Genomic DNA, 23,778 nt, shown 5'->3' with positions numbered 1-23,778 from the left:
AATTAGTAACTGGCTGAGATCCAAATGCTAAAAATATTCTGTTCTGCTGTTTCACCTTAGTAAAAAAACATTTAAATCAATATTCCTTAATTATGAAACTGTCTCCAAGAATTAAAAGAAAATTGGTCGAACTGAAAAATAAAAGAAAAATAGTAAATCTTCCAGCCTCTAAGGCAGTATTCTAAGTATCTCAAAATAACAATCTTTGTTATTTTGTATCTAAATTTAGTTATTTAACCGAAACAACCTCATTCTTTTGGCTCCGAGTCACCTTGGATAAATTTTAGGAAAAGCCCTTTGCTCGATCAAGAACCTGAAGAGGGAACCGAAACATTATTATTATTATAATAATAATAATAATAATAATAATAATAATTATTATTATTATTATTATTATTATTATTATTTAGCAGTATAAACGTTCGTATGCTAGCTTAGCACATAGCTCAATAGGGCGCTATTGCGTAACCTAAAGGCTATACAAATAACCTGAATATGTCTAAAAAGTTCGTATCTACATACATCTATCTATTTATATATAAACAAATTACAAAGGCTAGCTTCGATTCTTGAAAAGGTAAAAATGTAAACTGAATATCTTCAGACCTATTAAAACAATAATATTAAAGCTTCTAAGACGATTCTACTTGCAAAAAAAAAATTATTTTGATCCTAAATAATTGTTATGTTGTCTCTCACGGGGGTAAATATCTACTTATGTTAACACTTTGAAAAATATTGCAATAGGCCACTTCGAAAAATACCATAATACTCTTTGTTTGTCCCCCCAAATTTTGCATAAGCATTGTTTTGAGTTTCTCTTGGGACTAACAATGGTCCCAGGAGAAAGCAAAAACAATGCTTATGTAAAATTTGGGCGGATAAACAAAGAGTATAATGGTATTTTCCAAAGTGGCCTATGTTCAGACTTTCAGACAAAACGGCCTTCTGCATTTTCAACAATACTTCTTTACCCCTTTTAACTCCTACAAGACTTTGGATGGTGCTCTCCAGCTCCTCACTATATCCTCCTAACACGTCCATTACGATGTTAAACTGTTTCACTTGATATCCAGGAAACTGCCTCTTCAATTCCAGTCGCAATGGGGCATACTTTTCCAGCAAGACGACAGATTTTGCTTTGCTATCCACTATTCGGGCGTCAATTCTGTTAGCTCTCACCGTCACATTATCTGCATAAACAGGACATCCCAGAAGGCTTGCGCTCGGTCATTTTGATAGACAGGTTTAGGTTCGCTCAGTGAATACCATGGCGGTACACTGTCCATTAGGTCTAGGCTGTGCAGAATCTCAAAAAAAATTACTTTCAACACCGCATTATGTCGTTGCAGATATTTGGACTGCGCAAGCGCAGAGCAACCAGCTAATACGTGTGCCACCGTCTCAGCTGCCTTGCCACATAAACGGCACATAATCTGGTCTGACCCCGTTCTTGTCTTCTTACTCTGGTACACTCGGGTGGGAAGTAACTGTTCGTACAGCTCAAACACGCCAGCGATAACATAATGTCGGACATGTCCTCCATTGCCACAGCCAACTAAAGCTATGGGATTGTTGGACATCCCCTGTACCAGAGCCTTCTTGTTCTTCCTCCCATCGAAATGCTATCAACTTTCCCTGCCAAGCCTGGCCTGATACCTGATCTTTCAATTTCTTCTGCTGTGCTCTTCTTAGCTTTTGCTTGATCTTTGACTCTTTCAATACTTCACTGGGGGCGTTGTCGAGATTGGAACACTGGTTTGCGGACTTATGGTTCGCCAGTTTGGGCTCGGTGTAACTGCGTTTGACCTATCCTTGAAATTCGTGTAGTTGGTGAAGTTGTAACTCCAAACCAGAGTCCAGCCTCCTCCCTCGGTTTCCATGTCGCAGTAAGCTCTGAATGCGTTGTCCTGGGATCCACCGTCAGGATCAATCCAATAAACACCGGAATTAAAGTGTACTGATTACAGGACCTGACACGAGAAAACTGCAGACGATCGTGTTGTTCCTGTAATGTTATAAATGTTACTTTCCTATTGATATTTGCAGACACTGAGATAAGAACTCAACAAAACTAAATAGATAGAACGCGTTAGGGATTCTACAAGTACAGTAATGGCAAACGTCTCTTGCATGATGACACTTAAAACAAACTGCCGACGATCGTGTTTTTCCTGTAATGTTATAAATGTTGACGCGGTTTTCAATTGAGTGTCGAAAGTAATTAGCGAATTGCTTTGGTTTTGCATTACTTCACTCAGTGATTGGTTTAAAGTTCTCGCGCCACTTTTTCAACCAATCGGAAGCGAAGAGGCTCGAGCGTGCACATTTTCCCGCGCTTTGTGTCGACTACGTGTGATTACTTCGAGTTTTGATTGGTTTTCTAGATTGTCTCCGTCCTTTTTGATTGGCCAAAGCAATTACTTTGGTTTTGGTTTTACCACACTCAATTGAAACTCAGTCTACTTTTCCCATCGATTTTGCGGGAGTCACAAAGATAAGAACTTAACCGTTTGAGATCAATATGTAAATTCTCCTCACAATTTTAAACACTTTCTGGTTTTGAGAATGAAGATGATTATCAGGTAAGGGATATTTTGATATAACACCAAATTTTCATGACTTGCAAAGAAAGAAATATATGACACTAGTTAGGAGAATGAACTTCCAGATCACGGGAGTGAAAGGGTTGACTCGAAGATAACCCTAAAAGCAAACCATAACGATTCAGTTAACCCTAACCGCGCTTTGAAAATTTATCTGTTTTCTTACCACTATAATCGCAACGTAGTACACATTCCAAAGCAGTCTTTGTTGATTCATTATGTCTATAGACACAAAATCACCTGATCAATCTGTAGCACAACAACTGACAACAACGACTGCACTCGACTGCACACGAACTTATTGCACTATCACTTATAGCCGAGGTGAAATCTCCGAGGAATCTCCGATGACGTAATGGTCTTAATTAATCTGGAACTGTCGTCAGGATATCTATGGGTATGAACGATATGATAATGCCACTTTTAACAACTTACAGCTTTCTTTCCTAAAAGTCGCGATTAAATTTAATTGGTTTTTTACACGAGTAAAGGCCTAGCAAAGTAGTCACACTCGTCACTTAATTTAAGAATTACGTTATCCACTGCTATCTTTAGTACGGTGGTTATTTCCCTACCAATGAAAGCTGAAACGTCGACACATTCCATGGATGACATAATGACCTTTTATGTATTCAATACTCGCTTCGAATCAACCGCTTAAATAACACAAAAAGGCAATATATTTTGTACTAAATAAAGAGTGGAATATCCAAAAAATTTTAAGTACATTAACGTTTTAACAGCTTTTGGCGAATACTGGTAAACATACGTTGCGTGATTCGAAGTGCCACTGACTATATGACTGAATAGAAATTTGGGTCTCCTCACCAACAAACTAAATTTTATCTGTTTTCTTACCACTTTAGTCGAATGTTTGTACAAATTCTAAAGCAATCCTTGTTGATTCTCTGTTTAATATAGAACAAAAATCACTTGATCAATATGTAGCACAACAAAGTGACAACAACGACTGCACACAAAATTATTGCACCATTACTTATAGCCGTTGTCAAATCTCCGATTGCACCATCATTCGTACCTAAGTTGCGTGACTGGAAGTCCCACTGACTATGTGGCCGAGTGGAAGTCTGGTTCAGCTCTCGGACAAAACGAAAAAAAAAAATAATAACCAGATGATCTGGTGACATAACTCGGAGGACTGGGGAGAAAAATTTTAACGCCGTATCCCACAACCGCGGGCGGGCTTATTTTCGAATTCAACATGCCAGAGGCGAGGCATAATAGATCTCGTCGGGTCTACTTGAATGTTCATTCAACAACAGGAAATTTGGTAGACACGTAATGATCTGTTGAGTTTTGGCGATGGAAATACTGCAGGGAGTTTAGAAACAACACCTAAGGCCGCGCGCGGTTGTGGGATACGGCGTTAAATTTTTTCTTCCCAGTCCTCTAAATTACGTCACCAGATCACCTTGAATAGAGCGTTTTCACTCACATGACCAGCAGCCATCTTGGATTACTGAAACAGAAGAAATTATTTGCATAAAAATAGATTTCAATCCCTGGAGGATTAGTTTAGTACACCATCATGGCCGCCATTTCTTTCTTTTGGAACACCAACATGGCCGCCGTGACGTCATGTGAAAACGCTCTATAATAAACCGATTGCAGAGCAAGAACCGCGCTCGGCCGATGGCCGCGCGGTTAATAAATTTCAAATAAACAACAATTATTACCATATAATTCTTGTGTTATACCGTGGAATAAAGAAGTCACCAGAATTTCGAAGTCCATAGCGAGAATTGTCTAGTTTATTAAAGAAGGTCCTTTATGTACGGAGTATATATATTGTACCTTGCTTTACACATGATTATGGCTATATCCTGCAATCAGCGACAGACTAGTGTCGCGAGTTTAGCTTTCCTCAAGAGTTCCTCGAGCGAACATCTCGTATCACGGTAGACGGCTCTTAACGCTCGCTCTTCTACTCGCTCCATCTTTCTGCTATCCGACGCTCGACAAAAATGCCACACTGTATGACAGTGTGTAATTTGAGGCAATATGAAGGAAGTGAAAATCTTAAGTTTGGCTGATGTTGTTAACATGTTTCTAAGCCTCATCAAGACTCCAACCTTCCAAGATGCATTTTTTTGCATACCTCACCAATATGCCTACTAAAATTCAAATGTTCGTCGATGGTCACTCCTAGTAATTTAATTTGAGAATTACTCTCAATATCAGTGTTCATAGCATCAATTTTCATCTGTTTATTTTATGCTTCAGCCCGAGACTCATCGACTGAAATTTTTCGTGATTACACATGAGTAGATTGTCCTAATACCAATTTGAAATATCGTTCCCCTCGTGGTTCAGAAGACTCTCAACGTCTTAACTATGTTTCCCTGAAGTTAGCATTTAAGGCAAAATGGGTATATCGTATGATGAGTAATTATGCGACATACGGTCAACAAACAGCATCGTTGCGGTTGAAGTGCGCTTGTCATTTGTTTTTCGTATTCCAAGACATTTTTCTGCCTGAACAAGTCTATTATCCACATAAATTAACAACGACGCCTCTTGCGTCTGGTACGCTTCAATTCTCCTTTTGTAGTCGAGGATCAGTCAACCATTTTGGAAACATCTCGTAAGCACACCATGAAATCCGCAAGATTGAGGCATTTCGAGCAAAAAAATTGTATTAACCAACTACACAGATAAACCAGCTGTTAGTTTGTCTGTTTTTGTTTTCGCTAAATAAGAAAGAAAATTCAGGGACTGTGCATCGCGTGCCTATAAGGGCATGCTTAACACTGAACACAAAATCCACTTGGGTTTGGCGCTCAAAAACAGAGTTATATTTGGTTAAAACATGACGCAAAGACGCCATTCTCGTCTCCTACTTTGCAAAAGCAAATCGCAAGGGGCAGATTTAGAAAAAAAAAATAAAAATAAAAATAAAAAGATTTAGGTTTAGGGTCCGTAGCTTCCATTGTTCTGATGATGTTTGAAGCCCCCGCCTTGCAAACAAATATAAGTAAATTAACTGTTCAAATCAAACAAAATCTTGAAATTAGTATAAGAGATACACTGATTTCACTTTGAGAAACTGTAACGCATGGGAAAGAAGTAAAATTCATGAAATAAACGACCCAACAGTAAGACACACTCCAGTGCATCATAAACAGAGCAATGAAACCTCCATGTGTACCACATACTCTCGCGTAGAAGGGACCTCATTTCGGGGTAAATACGCATTTACTTTAATATATAAAGAAAGGGTAATGGCAACGAATCCGATCCCAACCAACGCGTCGGCCCATAGAAAGAAACAGAAAGCGCTCTCGTGAGAGTAAGAAATAAAAAGGGTTGTCTCTTCCGCTCGTCTCGCGCTGCGCGATGGCGCTAAATAAGCGCCTGTTATCCAGGCTATTGTCAGCTCGCAAAAGCCCTCCGTCCTGGATGGAAACAAACCTCTCTCTTTCCTCCCTTTGCGCGTCAATCCAGTGAAAGAAATTTACGAGGAAGGAGGAGGGGTAGTATAAAAAACTTTCCATAAGCAAACAAATTTAAGTTTAAGACGTATAAGAGAGAGAAAAGCTTCAAAAGATTGACGGCAACAAGGATGTTTAACTACTTTAATGTCAATTCCGACAGAAAACACAGTAATAATACATCTCAATGATTTTACGATACAACCAAACATTACTCGATTCAAAATGCTGTTTTGGAGTTTTCGAGTATGATGACGCATGACGCCAATTCTGCGGTCCAATTGTTGTTTTGCATCAGGGCATTGCTTACGAGGCAAATATAAGATTCCTGCCCATTACGGATGGCTGAATAGGAAGCTTACTTAGAAGAAATGGTGCATATCATTCTCAAGTGCGCTGCGTTCCTTTGAAATTTAAAACAATAATGACAATAATTGACCGCATCCATGCAAAAAAAACTGTTCACGCAAACGACCTTTCTTGAAAAACACGCGTTTATCGTTCAAAATATGCGCAAAGAGAAATTATAACTACGCTTGGACAAAAGATTGCTTCATTCGAAAACAGCAAATTTTGCCCATCACAAGGCGCAAAGTATGTAAATAAAATAATAAAGAGGCCTGTTTACAAGAAGTGCAATACTTAAGATATTTCTAGAAACCACCCATCTGAGACTGATGAAAAAGAAAAACTTCGGAGACCAATATTTTCAGCCCCTAGAGCTATGTGTACTTTCAAATATCTTGTATATTTCAATAAATCCCTCAGCGCCAAAAGTATGGAGTGCCTAAAGTATTGAGCGTATCAATTCAACAACATCTAGGTTCACTCCCAGTGGCCATTTATTGATTTTACTCTGTCTAACGCCAGAATAAAGAGCGTCTCAATTCACCAACTCCTAAATAACCTAATTCTCCACAATTGTCATTCCACGAGAACCGGGCCTTTTCCAAGGAATTAAGTGATTTAGAACAAACAACAAGTGGACCTTTTATCATCTGAAAATCTGCGCTATGAAATAGTAACGACACCTATTAAAATCCAAATATAATGAGATTTATGCAAACGAAGATTACAAAAAACTGTGCGACTTTGTACCCAAGTGATGTGGGTCACTAGATTTTGAAAACAATTTACATTCCTCAAAAATTATTCCTTCTGCAGATTTTGCAAACAATAATCTTAAGTTCACATTCCTGTGATAGACGCTGAAAATGCGCACTCTTTTTATCAGTGTACACCTTAAGGTCCGGTGAGAAGTTCTAAACAGTTTTTTCCCAAAAACAAAGGTTATTGTTCCTTTACACCACAGGTTATCTTGAGTCTTCTTATGCATGCCTGCTCAAGAAAAAGGAGGTCTTTGAAAGTCATTTTTTCACGCGTCTGAACCGCATTTAGCATCTTCCTTCATTGTTATCCTTATAACGCCCTTCGACACAATGGACGCTGCACTCAGCCATGGCGTGAAATGTTTTAATGGTTTCAATTAAAGAACATCGTAGAACGAGTACAAGTTCATTCTGAGCTTGACGTCGAGATAGCAAACGACAAGAGTCAAAACGTTTCTTCACTTCACCTGGTACCAAGATGAATCGTCTTCTCGTATTCGGCGCCCTGTTTATTGTCTTTCTTGCAATAGCAGATGCCTTTCCAAGCAATCGAGCTGGTGAGTATTGCCCACGTCTTTCAATTTTATATAGATAAAAGCCTCCACGGCCTATGCGAACCTTGCTTAGAACTGTAAATTACGCCCTGGGTCGAGCTTCTTACATCATACATCAAAGAAATAGGCTATTAAATTTCGGCTTTTAAAGTTTTACAAACTATTTTACGCCATGCATTGGGAGGTTAGAGACTCTTTCCTTACACCATTCAAAGTTGTTAAATTCATTGATTAAACGTGTTAAATTTACCAAGGACGCATAAAGTAATATTCTTCATGTGACAAAAACTATTCAGCCCACTTTTTTTAAATTGGGTGAATGAAAAACCCAATTTCTCCAGATTGTTCATAAATTTCACCATAAAACATTGATTTTAACAAGATTTCGGATTTATTTCCTCACACCTATTATGTCACGGGCCTAAGACCTGGAATGTGTTAGCCTGAACCACGCTTAACATAACTTTTTGGAATGTTATGCAAAGAGAAGAAAATTAATTAAACAAAAATAAATAACTGCAATCAGCCAGCTTTTATAAATGCTTGCTCAGGCAGACCAAAAAAACGCGTTGAATAATTAAAATTATTAAATTCTCAACCTGGGATAATTCATTTCGCGTGCTCTGCAGCTGATTGGTTCACTCAACCTCGGTGATCAGCTCATATACCTTAGTTTGACCTTATATGGTAAATGATTGCGCTAAGCGTTGCTTAACTAAATTTTTTTTCGCCAGAAAGCAAAATTTCTCTCCAAATAAAGACAAAAAAGAAAAAAAATTTATTTTTGTGGAGACTTTGAATCAATTCCGACGAAGTACGCGAAAAGGAAAGAAATGTTTTTGTGATGAGCCTACGTCTGTCTGACCACAAGGCATTACACAACATTGCATCTTCAAGTTTTTTTGATTTCGCTCGGATTTTTTCGCTCGTATTTCGTACTTCCAAATTTTTGGAGTTTAAGGAATTTAATAAAGCAATTACTCCATTTGCGCTTGTTGGATATGAGACTGGTTATAGCCAACTCAGCGCTACGCGCCTCGTTGGCTATTTACCATCTCATATCCAAAGCGCGCTCATGGAATAATTGTTAACTATTTTTCTTCAGTGATGCGAGAACTTGGCCCTTACACGCATACATATTTGTACTTGCAACTAAAATTAGGCGGAAAGTCACTCGAAAATGGTGAATTTTCAAAAGTCTCTCGTATATTTCTCAGGTCTTACGCTGCAAACTGACTTATAAAATTTCGAGGTGTTCCAAGATTTCATGGTCCAAGAATCATAGTGTTCTTTGTGAATTGAAAGGGAGGGGTAGTCTATGAAAACTCACTTCTGGGTGTCAACTATGGCAATAGCAAATCAAGCGTAAAACATTCTGCTTTCCCATTGGTTCCTGGCTAACGTTAAGTGTTTACAATGACATCACAACCGCTAACCGGTTGGCTCAGTTGCATGAGCATCGGACAAACCGTGCAGGACGTCGTGAGTTCGACTCCGGCCGGACCAACATCAAGGGTATTTAAATACCCAAGGAGAAGTGCTGTCTTTGTAATGCGTCCGCAAATGGTTAGACTTTCAAGTCCTCTCGGATAAGGAATATAAATTGTAGACTTCGTCTCACGACGCCAAAAAACTGTTTGCAGTTCTGTTGCTGATGAAGATCTTGTACTTTTTATTGAATCACTGTAATTAGAATTTAAGAAACCAGACCCGAAATTAAACCAACAGAAATTACAGTAGCAGAACGGAAATTGGAGCAACGCAACAGCAATTGAAACCACAGAACGGAAATTGCACAGATTGGAGCAACAGATCCGAAATTAAAAGATGGTCTAATTTCTGTTCTACTAATTAATGAACCGAGAGGAGACTGCTAAGGAACCAGTTGCACATTGCAATTGATGAAGGTTGTATCTTTCCCGCGCTAAGAATGGAAACAATACAATACATACTTAATTGACCGCTCCCCATAGGCGCTTTTCAGGGCAAATGAAACACAATTAAGGAAACGACGGAACAACATCAACTGTTTAGTGCTAAGAATCCCAACTGGCCAGAGGCAAACCAGTTGGCTATTTATAAGTGTAGCAGGGAAGTTGAAGCAGAGACTACCAGGATAAATGGATCTCAAGGGAAGCGCCCTAACCACTGGGAAACACTGCCTTCCTTGAACTCCACTGAGAAACGACAACAACTGCGGTCCATAGAGTTTATGAACTATGAGGGGTCATATACCCCAAAATCCTGTTTCACATTCAGTTATGAAATCAATGCCTCCCATCAGTGCCTCCCATATTCGATTTTCAACTTTGCTGCTCGTCGATTGTTAAGTTAATTGGGATTGACAGGCCTACACGACTCTGGAGTATGTGGTCTGGTTTTGTTGCCTTTCTTAGAATTTTGCGCTCTCGAGATAACGAAAAACACAACGCGCAAACAAAGGCTGAAAACACAGGCACAAGATAAAACAAAGTACATTGAGGAGCAAAGAAAAAAGATACATTTAAAAAAACTCTCAAATAAACAATTAACAGAAGACCAGATTACTTTTAATTACTGGCAAAAGGGCTCAAATTTATTCCAACATAAATTTCGTTTTAGTTGGTTTAATTTAGGGTCTGGTTTTCTAAATTCTAAGTACAATGATTCAACAAAATGTACAAGATCTTCATAACAGAATCTGAAACAAGATTTTGGCGTATATGACCCCTCATAGTTCATAAACTCGAGGGCACCCAACGAGCAAATTAAGACAAAAGCCTTCGAGAGACATTTCTAGACTCCTTGTAATGTATAAAGGCGGTCTAACGAGATGTTTTTATCAACTAGAAGAAATTGATCTGTTCCGATATCTTAGCTGAAAATTGAAGTGTCCGAGAATTTTAGGGAACGATGTCTTCATTTCAGAAATTGCTAGCTGAACGTAACCTTCTAAGAACTTCCAACCGAACCATTTGCTTATCCGAAACTGCCAGGGGACCTTTTCAAGTGCCAAAAATCGCAAAAATATCCCTTTCGAAAAGACAAGGGCCTACTTTTTCCTGGTTACGCATCTTGTAGATGATTTAGTAAAGAAATCTGTAGCTGTTTGGCAACGTAGAACCGAGGTTCTTAGAACAGTTTGACTCTCCCAAACACATATTTTACCGAAGATTATCGTTGGGTGCCCCTGTAAACTCTATGAGAATGAGCAGGGCACAAGAGTTGCCGATGTTGTGGTCTAACCTTCAGGATTGCCAAGGATTGCCAACTAAACGAAACATTGATATAAAACACTCTTTGGTACTTTTTGTTAATATTAAATCTCAGCAACTGAATTGGACAAAGCAAAGGTCCCAGTTATTAATTTATAGCCTGGATACCTTTATCCCATGGATAGGCGACGATTTCCAAGTTTCAACCAATTTAAAAGGAAAAGATCTTACAATTTCCAAATGACTGTGCCAAAGAACATGTTTTACTTGAAATAAATTTTAAAAGCTGGGCCAGGTGATCTGGAGACGTAATTTGGAGGACTGGGAAGAAAATTTAACGCCTTATCCCACAACCGCGTGTGGCCTTAAATGTTGTTTCCAAATATCCTGCAGTATTTCCATCGCCAAAACTCAACAGATCATTCCTTGTCTCCTACATTTCCTGTTACTGAATGAACATTCAAGTGGAAACCGCCGAGATCTAACCTCGTCTCTGCAATGTTGAATTCGGAAATACTATTCAAGGCCGCGCGCGGTTGTGGGATACGGCGTTAAAATTGTTCTCCCTAGTCCTCCGAATTACGTCACCAGATCACCTTGGTGGGTGATGAGTTATCCAGAGCTGTTCAGAAATGCAAGCAATTGGATACACGCCGTTTTCAATAAGCGTCTTGAAGAGTCCCCCTATGTCGTCACCACAACTTTAACATTAATCATGTCTAGGAACACTTGTCCACCCGATACATTTGTCCTGGCTTTCCAAATCTAAAACAACAATAATTGCACAAGTGAAATGAAAGTTAGAAAGTTCCATGCCTTGAAGGATGGACGTGTCTGCAGTCTCAGAAATTTGAAACGACATTGGTTGTCATTTGTTGCAAAGTCGACCTTGATGTCTAAATACGTATTTTGGAGTTGGCCAGAGTGCTATCCTCGCAAGCATCACAGATTACATCTTGAAAATTGAAGATAATGACGATTGTATCCAATACATATTGTTCTATGCAAATTAATCGAAGCTGCACCCTTGCACCCTTGTTATTGTTATTGTAATCAATTGACTCTTTCCAAGTTTTTTGTTTGTTCTGGGCATTGGTTTATAGTTGGTCATTTTTCCAAGTGATGATGATGATGGAGTGAATTCTATGTCATCAGTAAAATAATAATAATAATAATAATAATAATAATAATAATGATGATGATGATGATGATGATGATCTTGTTTCAGGTTTCTCAAGAAAGTATAATAGAGAGTCCAGCAAAAGTCACCTGAAGAGAAGTGGCATGCTTTCTCCAAGCTTTCACCAACTTACAGAATTGGATAAAATTGTGATGCGAATGGAAGATTCAGGCGAAAATCCAGTGGAAGAGGAGGGTGGAGAACAAGAAGGGGAGGAGGAAGCAGAGGGAGAGGAAGAGGAAGGTGAAGAAGAAGAAGAGGAGGAGGAGGAAGAAGGTGAAGAGGAAGAAGAGGAGGAGGAGAATGAGGGTGAAGAAGAAGAAGAGGAGGAGGAGGAAGAAGAGGGTGAAGAAGAAGAAGAGGAGGAGGAGGAAGAGGGTGAAGAGGAGGAGGAAGAGGAAGAAGAGGAAGGTGAAAAGGCAGAGGAAGAAGAGGAAGAGGAAGGAGAAGAAGAGGAAGAGGAAGAGGAAGAGCAGGGTGAGAAGGAAGAAGAAGAGGAAGAGGAAGAGGGAGAAAAAGAGGAGGAGGAGGAGGAAGAAGAAGGTGAAAAGGAAGAGGAAGAGGAGGAGGAAGCTGGAAAAAAATCAGAGGAACAAGAGATAGAAGAAGGAGAAGAAGAGGAAGAGGAGGAAATCAACAAAGGAAAAAAAGAGATGGCACAGGAAATTGAAGAAGGTGAAAAAATTGAAGAGGCAGAGGTAGAGGAAGGTGAGAAGGAAGAGGAAAAGGAAATTGAAGAGGGGAAAGAGGAAGAAGAAGAAGAAATTGAAAACGGTGCAGAAGAGGAAGAAAAAGAAATAGAGGAGGGTGAGACAGAGGAGGAAGAGGAAGAAGAGGAAGGTGAAAAAGAAGAGGAAGAAGAAGAGGAGGAGGGTGAAAATGAAGAAGAGGAAGAGGAAGAAGCTGGTGAAGAAGAGGAGGAGGAAGAGGAGGAGGCAGGAGAGGAAGAGGAAGAGAAGGAAGAGGAGGAAGGTGAAGAAGAAGAGGAGGAGGAGGAAAATGAAGGAGAAAAGGAAGAAGAGGAAGAAGAAGAAGAAGGTGAGGAGGAGGAGGAACAAGAGGAAAACGAAGGTGAAGAAGAAGAAGAGGAGGAGGAGGAAGATGGTGAAGAAGAAGAAGAGGAGGAAGAAGAAGAGGGTGAAAAGGAAGAGGAAGAAGAGGAAGGGAAAGAAGGAGAAGAAGAGGAAGAAAAAGATGGAAATGTGAAAGAGAAGAGAGAGAACGTAGTGATGAAATCAAAGCGTCGTTACATACCAACAAGATCAAAACTTGTGAGTAAAAGGCATAGCAAACTGATGAAAATCTTAAATTTGATGGAAGCATTGGACAGTTTAGAGATCTAAACAAACTTTATAGTGTAAGGCAAGGGAAATATTCGTTGCAACCATTCTTCAATAGGCATTAATTTTATTTTCCAGCACTAAAGCACAAACTTAATAGGCTCTGAAAACAGCTTCTTTATGGAACAAGTTTAACCACAAAATTAAGCCATGTTAGTGTAAGGACCCAACAAACTGGGTCAGTGGTGGCAAAGTTATTAAGGAAACAAGTGGTTCAAAAACTAATGCAATTTGAAAATGAAAACATAAAAAAAGCGAGCTTTCATTCAGTCTACTTCAGTTTCGGTCACCTGCCTCATTGCCTATACCTAAACTTAGAGGTAGTTTTGAGTAAGAAAAGAACATACATGTACAGTGTTAGGATTAGGTTCTTATAGAGTTGACTGAAGCCTGGTATAATATCCATAATACATATATATCTTTCAGGGTTCTGATCTAGATGCAATTCGCTAGACTGGTAAGATTTGGAGGCGGGTGATACAAGTTCAAATCAATATTTTGTTTGGTCACAATTTGCCGTAGCATTTCTCAATTCTTGGTAAATAAGAAACAAACAAAAGGATTTCTTTCTTTTGCAAAAATTGCATTGTTACCTTTGTATAATTAACTGAAACAGTGATAAAATAAAAATAAGAAATGTGTAACAAGTTATTGTCAAACACTTTGTTATGCCTAAAATGTAGGGTTGCATGCCAAAAACATCTTGCATGCACTTTAACTTGTAAGTCCTCCGCAAAACCAATGGTGACAGAAGAAGCCTGCAATTATTTTTTTTGCTATGAGCCTGTCATATGTCAGGCCTGGGACAAGGTTTGACCTGACATGCAGCCATCCTGGTCGGACAAAAAGAAGTTTCCACACTTATGAAGTGGGATCCCTGTGGCAGACCACTTCATAAACTGCCCAGTATCTCATTTTAATTGTCTCGTTTTTCTTTCTTTTTGTTAATTTTAAAAACTCTTTCAAATGGTATGATTGGAATCAAGTGCAAGGTCTTCTGAAGTAAAACCACTTAAGGTCAGGATTCCCATGGGCAGACACCACTGTTGCTATTCAAATTATTCTTCAGTCACTTTAAGGGGAATTTTAAGAAAATCTTTCAAGATACTATTCAAATATCTGAAGTTCCACAGGAAATAACCTGCTCCATAAGACGAAGTATTAATAAGGAATCAAAATATCCTGAGGTGATGGTCAGGCGTGACACGGTTCGGGCAAATGGGAACACTGTCAAAAACACAAAATTCCTTGGAACATTCACCATATTTACAAATGATATGCTGTTCATTGAACCCAACTCGCGTAACATAATACTCTGATATTTCTTGGGACCAATCGAAACTAATACAAGCCATCTGTTTTTAAACGTTTCTTCAGTGACCAATGTATTAAAAAACAGTATTTTAAATTTTATGATTGAAATATTCATGACTGTGCACATGTATTTTCTTGCACAGTGAATCACAGACAGAAAATCACTGGAGCATGGAAAATAATATGACATGTTTTACAAGGCAGTATTTATTTTAAGCAAATTGGAACAAAAACGTTGTTAAGATGGGCTGAATTTTTCGCCCTTACATGAAGCATTTTTCTGCCCCAATGATTATAAAATTATGTTGATTTTGTCGACTAAATTCAGCTCACTTATGCAATTTTCTTCTTTTACATTTAACAGTGTTTAAAATCTAAAGAGATGCTGTTGTTGTTTGATAATTAATCAATAAGTGTCAATAGAGTTTTCATCAAAGCGATCACAAACCTGGTCATAAAATCTTATCAGTCTGATGAAGACACAAACAACATGCATTTGAGGAACAGTACCCTTGTTGATTCCACAGTACATTGCAGTGTTATTTAATTTAAATCAAGGTAAATCACTTTTCCGGGAACACCTCGTACGAATTTTGAAATCCGAACTGCATGAATATGGGTAGGAGTGTTTACATTTTCGATGTAGCGTTAAGACAACGTGAAACGCAAGCTGCAAATGAAAACAATTCCAAATGAAACTTAGCCATTATGCATTACCGTCATATATTAAAAGGCCACCTTTGCATTTGGCTTTCTTGAGTGAAATTATATATTTTTATTTCGCATCGTAACAGACGACCTCAGTCAGCCTGTCCAGTCAGACTGATTGTTTGCCAGTCAAAACCTCAAATTTACTGGACAAATGTCCGATGAACGGCGCTTATTTGCAGGCTTGCAGAAGGATATTAATACAAGCAACAATACTTTTTCTCTCTCTTCATGAAGTTTTGGATAGAATTTGCAACAGTTCTATCAGAAGGTACAAAACCTCCTTAAAATTAGTCCACAAATTGCCACGTGCCTAGATAAAATTAATTATGAAAAAAAATTCATATTGCATACTTGATACATTTACTGTTTTTTTCTGAGAAGGACTGATTTTAAGGGATGCTTGAAAATATTTTTGAATGTCTAAAAATTACGACAAGAAAGGAGGAATTCTGAATTCTCTGCCTTCACTACAGAAGTTGTTTAAAATGTTTCTTTATTAGCATAAACATTTATATTGATAATCACCCTGGACCATTATAGGATCAAATCATTATTATAATATCATATAATTATTTTTTTGCCAATCTAAAATAAAATGTACAAAGATTGGCAATCAAATGTACATAGATATGTAACAACCACTATTTATTGGTACATAATTAATCATCATTAAACAAATATCTGTTTAATTTTAACTTCCAGTGTTAGAAATTTTAAAATCTAGGTTACCAAAATTAATAGTGAATTTAATTATTACCCTTGGCTGACTAATCATTAATTTTGCTTCCTGGGATCACATGACAGTCAAACATGAATATCATTTTCATAAATCTCAGAGTGCACTTTGAAATAGTAGAAGTAAAAGCAAAGATTACTTATACACTGTTAGTATTTACAGCCAGCAGCTTGTGTGGATGTAAGTGTTATACTGTAGACCCCAAGTGGAGGGTGGCAGCGACCAGTCGGCCATATAAAAAGTACGGTGCGTGCAAATGTTCTGATCTCATTCTGACCAAATCAAACACCCTGAACACTGTACCACACTGATGATTAAAAAAAAAAACTGGTTCTTATTGTGGCACATTCAAAGTGGTTCCTGCAGCTTGGATCTCGATCACCACTCAAGAACCTTATATTTGTCTCTTACATTTTTGTGTTAGATTAACAGGTGCATTATTTTTCCTTCAGTTGAAAAACTGGCCTCTTAAAGCAAACATTGATTGTGAAAATTAATAGACTTAAACGTTTGTGTTTGTCTAGGGATGATCAGATGTCCACTGACATTCTGAGAAAATGCCCATTGGCAAGTGTTTTAAGTGGACGAGTCAGTTTATTACATCATACCAAAAATGCCTTTTTCTGTTAAGCAGTTAAATTAAGGTATCAATATATTGGCATCAATGAGGATTTCTTATCAACAAGTTGACTCTGACATGATATAATAAGCTCAATAATTCACAAATTTCGATTGGTAATCTCACCAATGATCTATCAGAGGACAGATGTATGTCATCAGAAACATTTAATTCTTTATTATAAAAAACAGATAGATTCCATGTTGCCATGCGTCTGTTCAATACTACCGGTAGTTCACAGAAGACGAAAACCAAATAAATTTTCACAACAACGTCATGCCTGAGCACATTTATTTTCAGATTTGACTCTCCTCATTAAATTACTCTTCTTCTGACCTTAACTGGGGAAGGCAAAAGTTATAAAATGACTCCTTTTTGAACACATCATCCAGATGCTTCCACTGGACCCAGCCATTGCTTTGAAGGAGTGTCTTGTCAGCCTTTCCGTAGAAGTGAGGGTCCTGAAAAAAATTCCTGACCAGTTAGCGCAGTGAGTTGAGTATTGGATTCCCATGCAGTAGGTAATGGGGTTTGAACAACAACCAAACCATAACTCATAGTTCTACATGTAGGTAGTTCAAAGGTTGGATAACTTTATCTTGTGGATAAGTCACTATCCAGGGTGTACAGTAAAATATCCGACATATTAGAGGGTTTTCAAATTTAGCCGGCGCCCGGCGCAAGTCACCGGCTACTTCAAGCATTTGCGTCGGGTACTTTTCGTATTCCAAATTTTACTAACTACGCAATTCTGTTTCACCAAATCATAATCTGATTTTTTCGAGGAAATAAATGAATGCGGACTGATGAACAGTGCGGCTATTACATATACCTTTTGATCTTCGAAGCGAGAGCTTTTTTTAGCGGGAAAGTCTGCTCGTGTTCACGGACTCTCATTTGAACGTGCATGTATCGGCGCAGCAGCAGATTTGTTCTCACGTGAAAGTTGCAACATGAAGCGGAGGCAGCAAACGATGTTGTCTTTTCTGTCAAGTGCGGAGAAGTCTCGAAGAGAAATGGGTAACAATAATTTTAAGAATAAGAGTTAACAAATATTACGTGTTGTTGCAGTTCACTGTTCTGAAAGTGACGATAAAACGATATGCCGAGGCTGAAATGACCACAGTATCTGTAGCTGTAGTGGCATCCGCGTGTTGAATGAGAAGGCAGTCTTTCTCGTGAAATGTTACTCATTATGGTCTTGACTGCACCAAATGTATTTTCAAGAAAAGACTGAAAGAAGTCATAACAAAAAAAGCCTTCAACAGCGCAAGTGTTTTGAAATTCAGACAAACGAAACTGCGAATTGCAGCGAATCGAGGTAGAAAGGAAACAAGACCGCTGACGTTGTTCTGATAATACTTCATGTATGTAAAAGGAAATATATCAACGGAAGCCGCCTTATGGCAATATTTCGTTATTCCGTTGATTCATCTGCAGGCTGCTGTCATCACGATGAGATAGTGCTCCGGCTACTTTACAATTTCCTCCTGCTACTTTTTTTCAATTTGAAAACCCTGATATTAGAGGTTTTTGAACATGCCTTAACTACATGTAACTAAACAATCAAGACATGTACTTACAGTGTGCATTATTCATGCTTACATGACAAAATACTGAAATCTTTGTACAGATTGGAACTGTTGGATGGTGACTTATCACTTGTAATGACTTACATTGTAACCACCCATTAAAGTTATAATACCTATCCGCCTTTCAACAACTGCAGCACGGTCTTAAAATAAATAACTGAGCAGATCACGCTGCCTTACTTGTTCAATTATTTTTTGCAAATGGTAATTGATGCATTACATTACATCATTAAAATTTGTAACAGTAAACTGTACAATGTATGTCCCTACTTGACTGTGCAATAAGAGACCTGATGACAAGTTAACTTAGTAAAACAGATACTGGGGGTATTAAATGAAGAGATGTATTTAAGACAGACACTGGTTGCTAAGAATACAGGATTTAATCCCTGGTTTTTTGTACTGCAAAGTATTTTCACATAAAGAGCTTTTAATTATCAAATAATAAATAATACTTGACTTGTCAGATTATTAAAAGCTTACTTACTGCAATTAAGAAGTAAAAACCACTCTTTGCTTTGCAAACTCCAAGTAAAGTCTTTGAGGCGGCATCTGCATCTCCACCTAACAATATTGAAACATTATACCTGCCAACTTTTTCTGAGATATAGGCGTGAGATTTTTATCCTAAAAGTGCTGGGATTTTTGAAGACGACACGATCATTTCCGAAGATTTCCGAAGACGTCCGAAGTCTTCCGAAGAAGTCCGAAGTCTTCCGAAGTGTTTCGAAGACGTTTAAACGCGTATAAACGCGAGCTCGCTCCCAGTGCTTTTCACTTCAAAAATCAGAGATCGCGAGGAAGGTATTGTCATTTATTTATTTTACACATGGTTTTCGTTCCTTACATGGGTCTGAGTTAACATATTTTTGGAAATTGTGTTAAGCAAGACGGCAACAACTCACATTTTCCAATCAGGCGTGAGAAATTGGCCCACAAGCGTGAGCCGGCGTGAGATCGAAGTTTTTCAACCCGCAGGCGTGAGACTCACGCCTAAGGCGTGAGAGTTGGCAGGTATAAAACATTGAAAAATTAAAGCTCAAGAGTCATTTTATTTTCAATTGAAGGCACAAGATACTGGTTCAGGAGAACTCATTGGTTTTTGACAACTTAAACAGCAATTAAGAAGTAAAAACCCCTTTTTGCTCTCAGTGGCTTCATAGCTCAGTTGGTTAGAGCGTCACACCGGTATCGTGAGGTCACGGGTTCAACGCCTGTTGATGTCCTGAATTTTTCAGGTTTCTCTATGCAATTGCTAAAATTGAATCCATAACTGCAAGGATCATAGCTTTACTTGATTTCATATCTGCAGTTCAGTATATGATTCATTTCATTCATTGTACCTATCATGACAGGTGATCCAAAGTGCTTGAAGTGTTCCAGCAGACCTTCTCCCACCTTTCTGTCAACACAGTTGCCATGGGAAATATGAATAATTTTACAACTAACCTAAAACAAAATGATGTGGACATCGTTAGGTTATGTATGATTGTGTAATTGCTGACACATTTCAAGGAATGAGACTTCAGCTTCTCACACATCTTGAGCCCTCTCTTTTCCAATGAAAAATACGATTTCAGCACCTGGTAACATTCTCTACATATTGTGTTCTTGGTGCTAAAGTAATTAATCTGTGTGTGGAAATAACATATTGGATTTAAGTGTTGTTCCCTACTTGTGTAACAGCCAATGAGATATCAGGACAAATGGGATTGATTTATGCCATATTATGCTTGCTAAATGCAATTCTAATCTCACTCACTTTTAGCCTCCCACGCAGACACTCTTAGGGCTTTGTCATGCATTCTTCTCCCATGAGTGTCTGCTGAAATGAGCCAGAATGTAGACCAATGACGATGGCCTTCCAGATTCTGGAAGTGCACTTTAGACCCTGAGAAACTTTGCTTATGGTCACTCCAAGAAGATGGGCTTCATGTGTTGGGCATTTAAAATCACTGACTTAAATTCTTATCAAAGAGAAACTGGAGCGTATAAATTTCATGCTTTCGCTTAGATGTTTGCGGCTCTTCACAGAATGAGTACGCTAGAATTTGTATGGTTGAAACATTTTGCTCCCGTGGGATTCAAACCTATTTGTGGCGTTCGCTTGGGATTAATGATATCATATTTACATTTCTATCCACACTATTTCAGTGGAGTCATTTCATTTGAATTAACTCCATTTCTTGTAGTCCTTTGGCTGAAATGATTTAAGGTTTGCTCTACTTTTCAAATTGAAGGAACACTGAGTACGAACCATCGGTTCACAACTCAAAAACATTAAATCAATATTTAGAGACAACCATTGACAAAATCAGACTGAAAATTTCAAGCTTTAACGTAATGGATTTTTTTCAAGCTTTTTTTTGATACTGACCTAGTTGCATTCATTGCGCTTGAAGGCAATGGTTCTCGTGCAGTTCAAATACACTCGGAATACTTTAATTTAATATTTATTTTGCATTTGTATTGAAATGACACCAAAACCTTACTAAGCACTCACATTTTGACTTGCGAGAGTGCAAAATAATGCATACCCCACCAAGGAAACAAAATTAATGTTTCTGAGGAATATTTGGAAAGGTTTTGTTGATGCATTGATGCTCCCAGGGAAGCAATCTACACAGCGCCGGTTGGTTCCTATGTGACTTCCACATGTGACTTCCAGATGACAGTTTTACAAGGGAAAGGAATGTGTGGCTTGTTTCAGCAGATGGGGGAGGGACGCATGACAAAGCCTTAAGAGTGTCGATCTGCATAGGAGGCTAATTAACTCACTTTATAAACATAAACAATATTAGGCCACAAATTTAAGCTGAAGTTAGGAAATTATGAGTTACAGCAGCTGTAGAAGTACTACTTTAATGCTGTATGGAAATAAGAGGCTCTACCAGGGTAAATTCCAACAAGCCACTTTGCCTTTAAGTACTGACAGCATGTAAAATGAAACCATGATAAACAGCATTCTTTCTTTAAATTTCCTTTAATTTTCGACAGCAAGTGAAACATTGACAAAGCACGGACACAAGACCTTTTAAAATTCAGACAAGCAACCCGGGACCACCTCCCATCCTGGCAGGGCCTCAAACAATGCAAGGGTAAAAAAGAAATAAGACAAGCAAAATTTACAAACCTACTCCAAAAATTTGATCCAAACACAGGCAAGCTTCTACTGAACCAATCCAATCTCTTGAACCAGCAAAGGGAGCTGGTTTGTCACCTATTTCTACCAAAGTCTGTTGAATTTTCTGAAGACTTGGAACCTGCAACAGGTCTTTCTTGTCTCTTAGAGCATGACACACCCAAGAACATATGGTTTGAAGTGTCCTGTAACCACAGCCCCAGCCCTGTAGATACACAATACAGTTGGTTTGTTTGCTGGGTTCCAAGGAAACAAACAGATGAAGAGCAAGTCTAATTTTTCTAGATCTTCTTGTGGGTCATAAACTGACTGAAATAGCTTTCACTAGATGTATTTTCAAGGTAGCTACAAAAGAAGAGTTAAAATGGATTTCACAAGTTTATCCTGGCATCATTAGGAGACCATCTTGATGAATAATAACTAGGCAATCAGAATGCACGGAAAGCAGTCTATTCACTTGTGCTGGGGACACTGATTGGGAACAAGCCTCTCTAAAACTCACAAGAGGGCCAGCAACAAAGACTCTGCGGAAATCATGTCAAGTCTTTTACGTCGCCGCAGCCTAAGTTTCTGGGCTACTCACTCCAGTCAAAGTGCGCATCATATTTTTGACAAGGCAAAGGTCAAAACCGAGCCTTCAGTACGAAAATCAATATGGCATCCAGAAGTGCAATCGAGACTTGGCCTGGGTTTGAAACTGTCTCCAAGCAACAGCTTGCGCATACTCAATAAAGACTGCACGATTTCTGCAGAGTCCTTTCCAATCTCATCCCCAGCACCAAGTACCAAGAACAAGGACTCTGGCCACTTCCACATCAGGACGTCCGCAAATCACAGACTTCCAGCTCGTCTACGCACGTTCAAAAAATTCAAACAACAGAGGTCGTCAACAGTTACAAAAACGGACCTTCACTACAACTGCACATAAAATAATTCTTGGTGCTGACCAAAAGAAAAGCGGACCCTGGCGACGAGATCAAGTCTTTCCTTTCTCGTCCAGTTAAGAAAGGCTCTGCTGGCAGGCTGATTTATTCCAAACTCACATGACTTTTCCTTTTCAAAGGAAAATAGAACAAATAGAATTATAGAATAAATAGGATGCGTCTACCCCAAAAATGCTCAGCTGAATTGAAAGCTTTTTTTGACCGTGATAGAAAAGTGTACGATGAGCTTAGTACAAAAAGAGAAGTTGACGTTTGCTTTCTTGTACGTTTTGCAGACGGCATTTAAAATGTTGACTAATCATTACAAAGACCGTTTTGCATTTGGACAATTTGTGACTTAATAGTTGATCCCCTTCAAATTGTTAAATTAAATTAATTACTTTTCTCCAGATCAAGATCGATGTTTCCTGTTTTGAAAAGGTCAGGGCCATTCCATTTAAAACACACACCCCCCTGTTGACGAGATTTTCTGAGGGGGTCCATGTGTCAGCACTCTCTCATCTTTCGAATATTTCTGAAGGGTATTGGAAAAAATCCCCATTCTTCTGAGGTTGGAAATAAAATATCAACTTTTTCTGAAGGGGGGAATGTGTAGGCATTCTGATCTCCTACTTCTTAAGGGGTGAAATTCGGTAAGTACTCCACACAATCTCGTCAACAGGGGGTGGGGGGGGAGGGGGGTTGATTTTAAATGGAATGGCCCTCAACCAACCGATCAACGCTGAAACGGCAACAACCTAGAGTAGGCCAAGAACCTCAAGTAGGCCAAGAACCCCGAGTAGGCCAAGAACCTCAGTAGGCTAAGAACCTCAAGTTGGCCAAGAACCTAAAGAAGGCCAAGAACCGAGAACCTCGAGTAGGCCGAGGACTCCGAGCAGGGGAAGAAGCTAAAGTATGCTTAAGTAGCCCAAGAACGTGTAGACTAGTAAATGATGTTTATATAGAGTAGTAAGCTTAGTATTAGTATTACGGTGCATCCATGGCATTCTCCCATGGAGTATGTACCCAACAACGAACAACCCATAACTACGTACCCTGTCATCAACTCCATCAATATTGTAATGGTAAAACCAATATCTACCCCGAACATTTGCAGACTCGATTATTTCAGAAGGAGTTTCTAACCCTTCGTGAACGCCGCTTAACATCTCTGAGATCTCGGGCCTTTTGGGTACGCTCTACGTGGGAGCTGTGGCATGACGTTTTTTGCCGAGGTTGCTGAGATCTCATCAGCCTGAGTCCCGCGTGATTGCTGATCAGCATTTAAAACCAAAAGACATGCGTA

The 23,778-nt window shown here is 38.8% G+C and overlaps 2 protein-coding genes across 4 annotated transcripts; one reads left to right on the top strand and one right to left on the bottom strand.

The window, feature by feature from the left end:
* Positions 1 to 896: 896 nt before the first annotated feature.
* LOC138040943 (ufm1-specific protease 1-like) lies at positions 897 to 23,755 on the bottom strand. Of its 3 annotated transcripts, none has more exons than XM_068886680.1 (6): positions 23,528 to 23,670; positions 21,545 to 21,754; positions 19,751 to 19,856; positions 18,895 to 18,971; positions 17,152 to 17,276; positions 902 to 2,008 (listed from the first exon to the last, which is right to left on the bottom strand). In XM_068886680.1, the coding sequence occupies exons 1-6, from the start codon at positions 23,639 to 23,641 to the stop codon at positions 1,951 to 1,953; spliced, it is 690 nt and encodes a 229-aa protein (XP_068742781.1). In that variant the 5' UTR covers positions 23,642 to 23,670; the 3' UTR covers positions 902 to 1,950. The 3 variants fall into 3 exon arrangements, with proteins under 3 accessions (XP_068742780.1, XP_068742781.1, XP_068742778.1); XM_068886677.1 differs by lacking the exon at positions 902 to 2,008 and adding an exon at positions 11,538 to 11,680 and having other exon boundaries at positions 23,528 to 23,753; XM_068886679.1 differs by lacking the exon at positions 19,751 to 19,856 and having other exon boundaries at positions 897 to 2,008; positions 21,541 to 21,754; positions 23,528 to 23,755.
* LOC138040935 (cilia- and flagella-associated protein 251-like) lies at positions 7,465 to 14,082 on the top strand. The gene is made up of 2 exons (XM_068886669.1): positions 7,465 to 7,724; positions 12,144 to 14,082. The coding sequence occupies exons 1-2, from the start codon at positions 7,646 to 7,648 to the stop codon at positions 13,436 to 13,438; spliced, it is 1,374 nt and encodes a 457-aa protein (XP_068742770.1). The 5' UTR covers positions 7,465 to 7,645; the 3' UTR covers positions 13,439 to 14,082.
* Positions 23,756 to 23,778: the final 23 nt, after the last annotated feature.

Source organism: Montipora capricornis, chromosome 3 (assembly GCF_036669925.1).
Source record: "Montipora capricornis isolate CH-2021 chromosome 3, ASM3666992v2, whole genome shotgun sequence".
Classification (NCBI taxonomy): Eukaryota; Metazoa; Cnidaria; class Anthozoa; order Scleractinia; family Acroporidae; genus Montipora; species Montipora capricornis.
The sequence above is the reverse complement of the archived record's forward strand: the minus strand, read 5'-3'. Positions and strand labels throughout refer to the sequence as shown.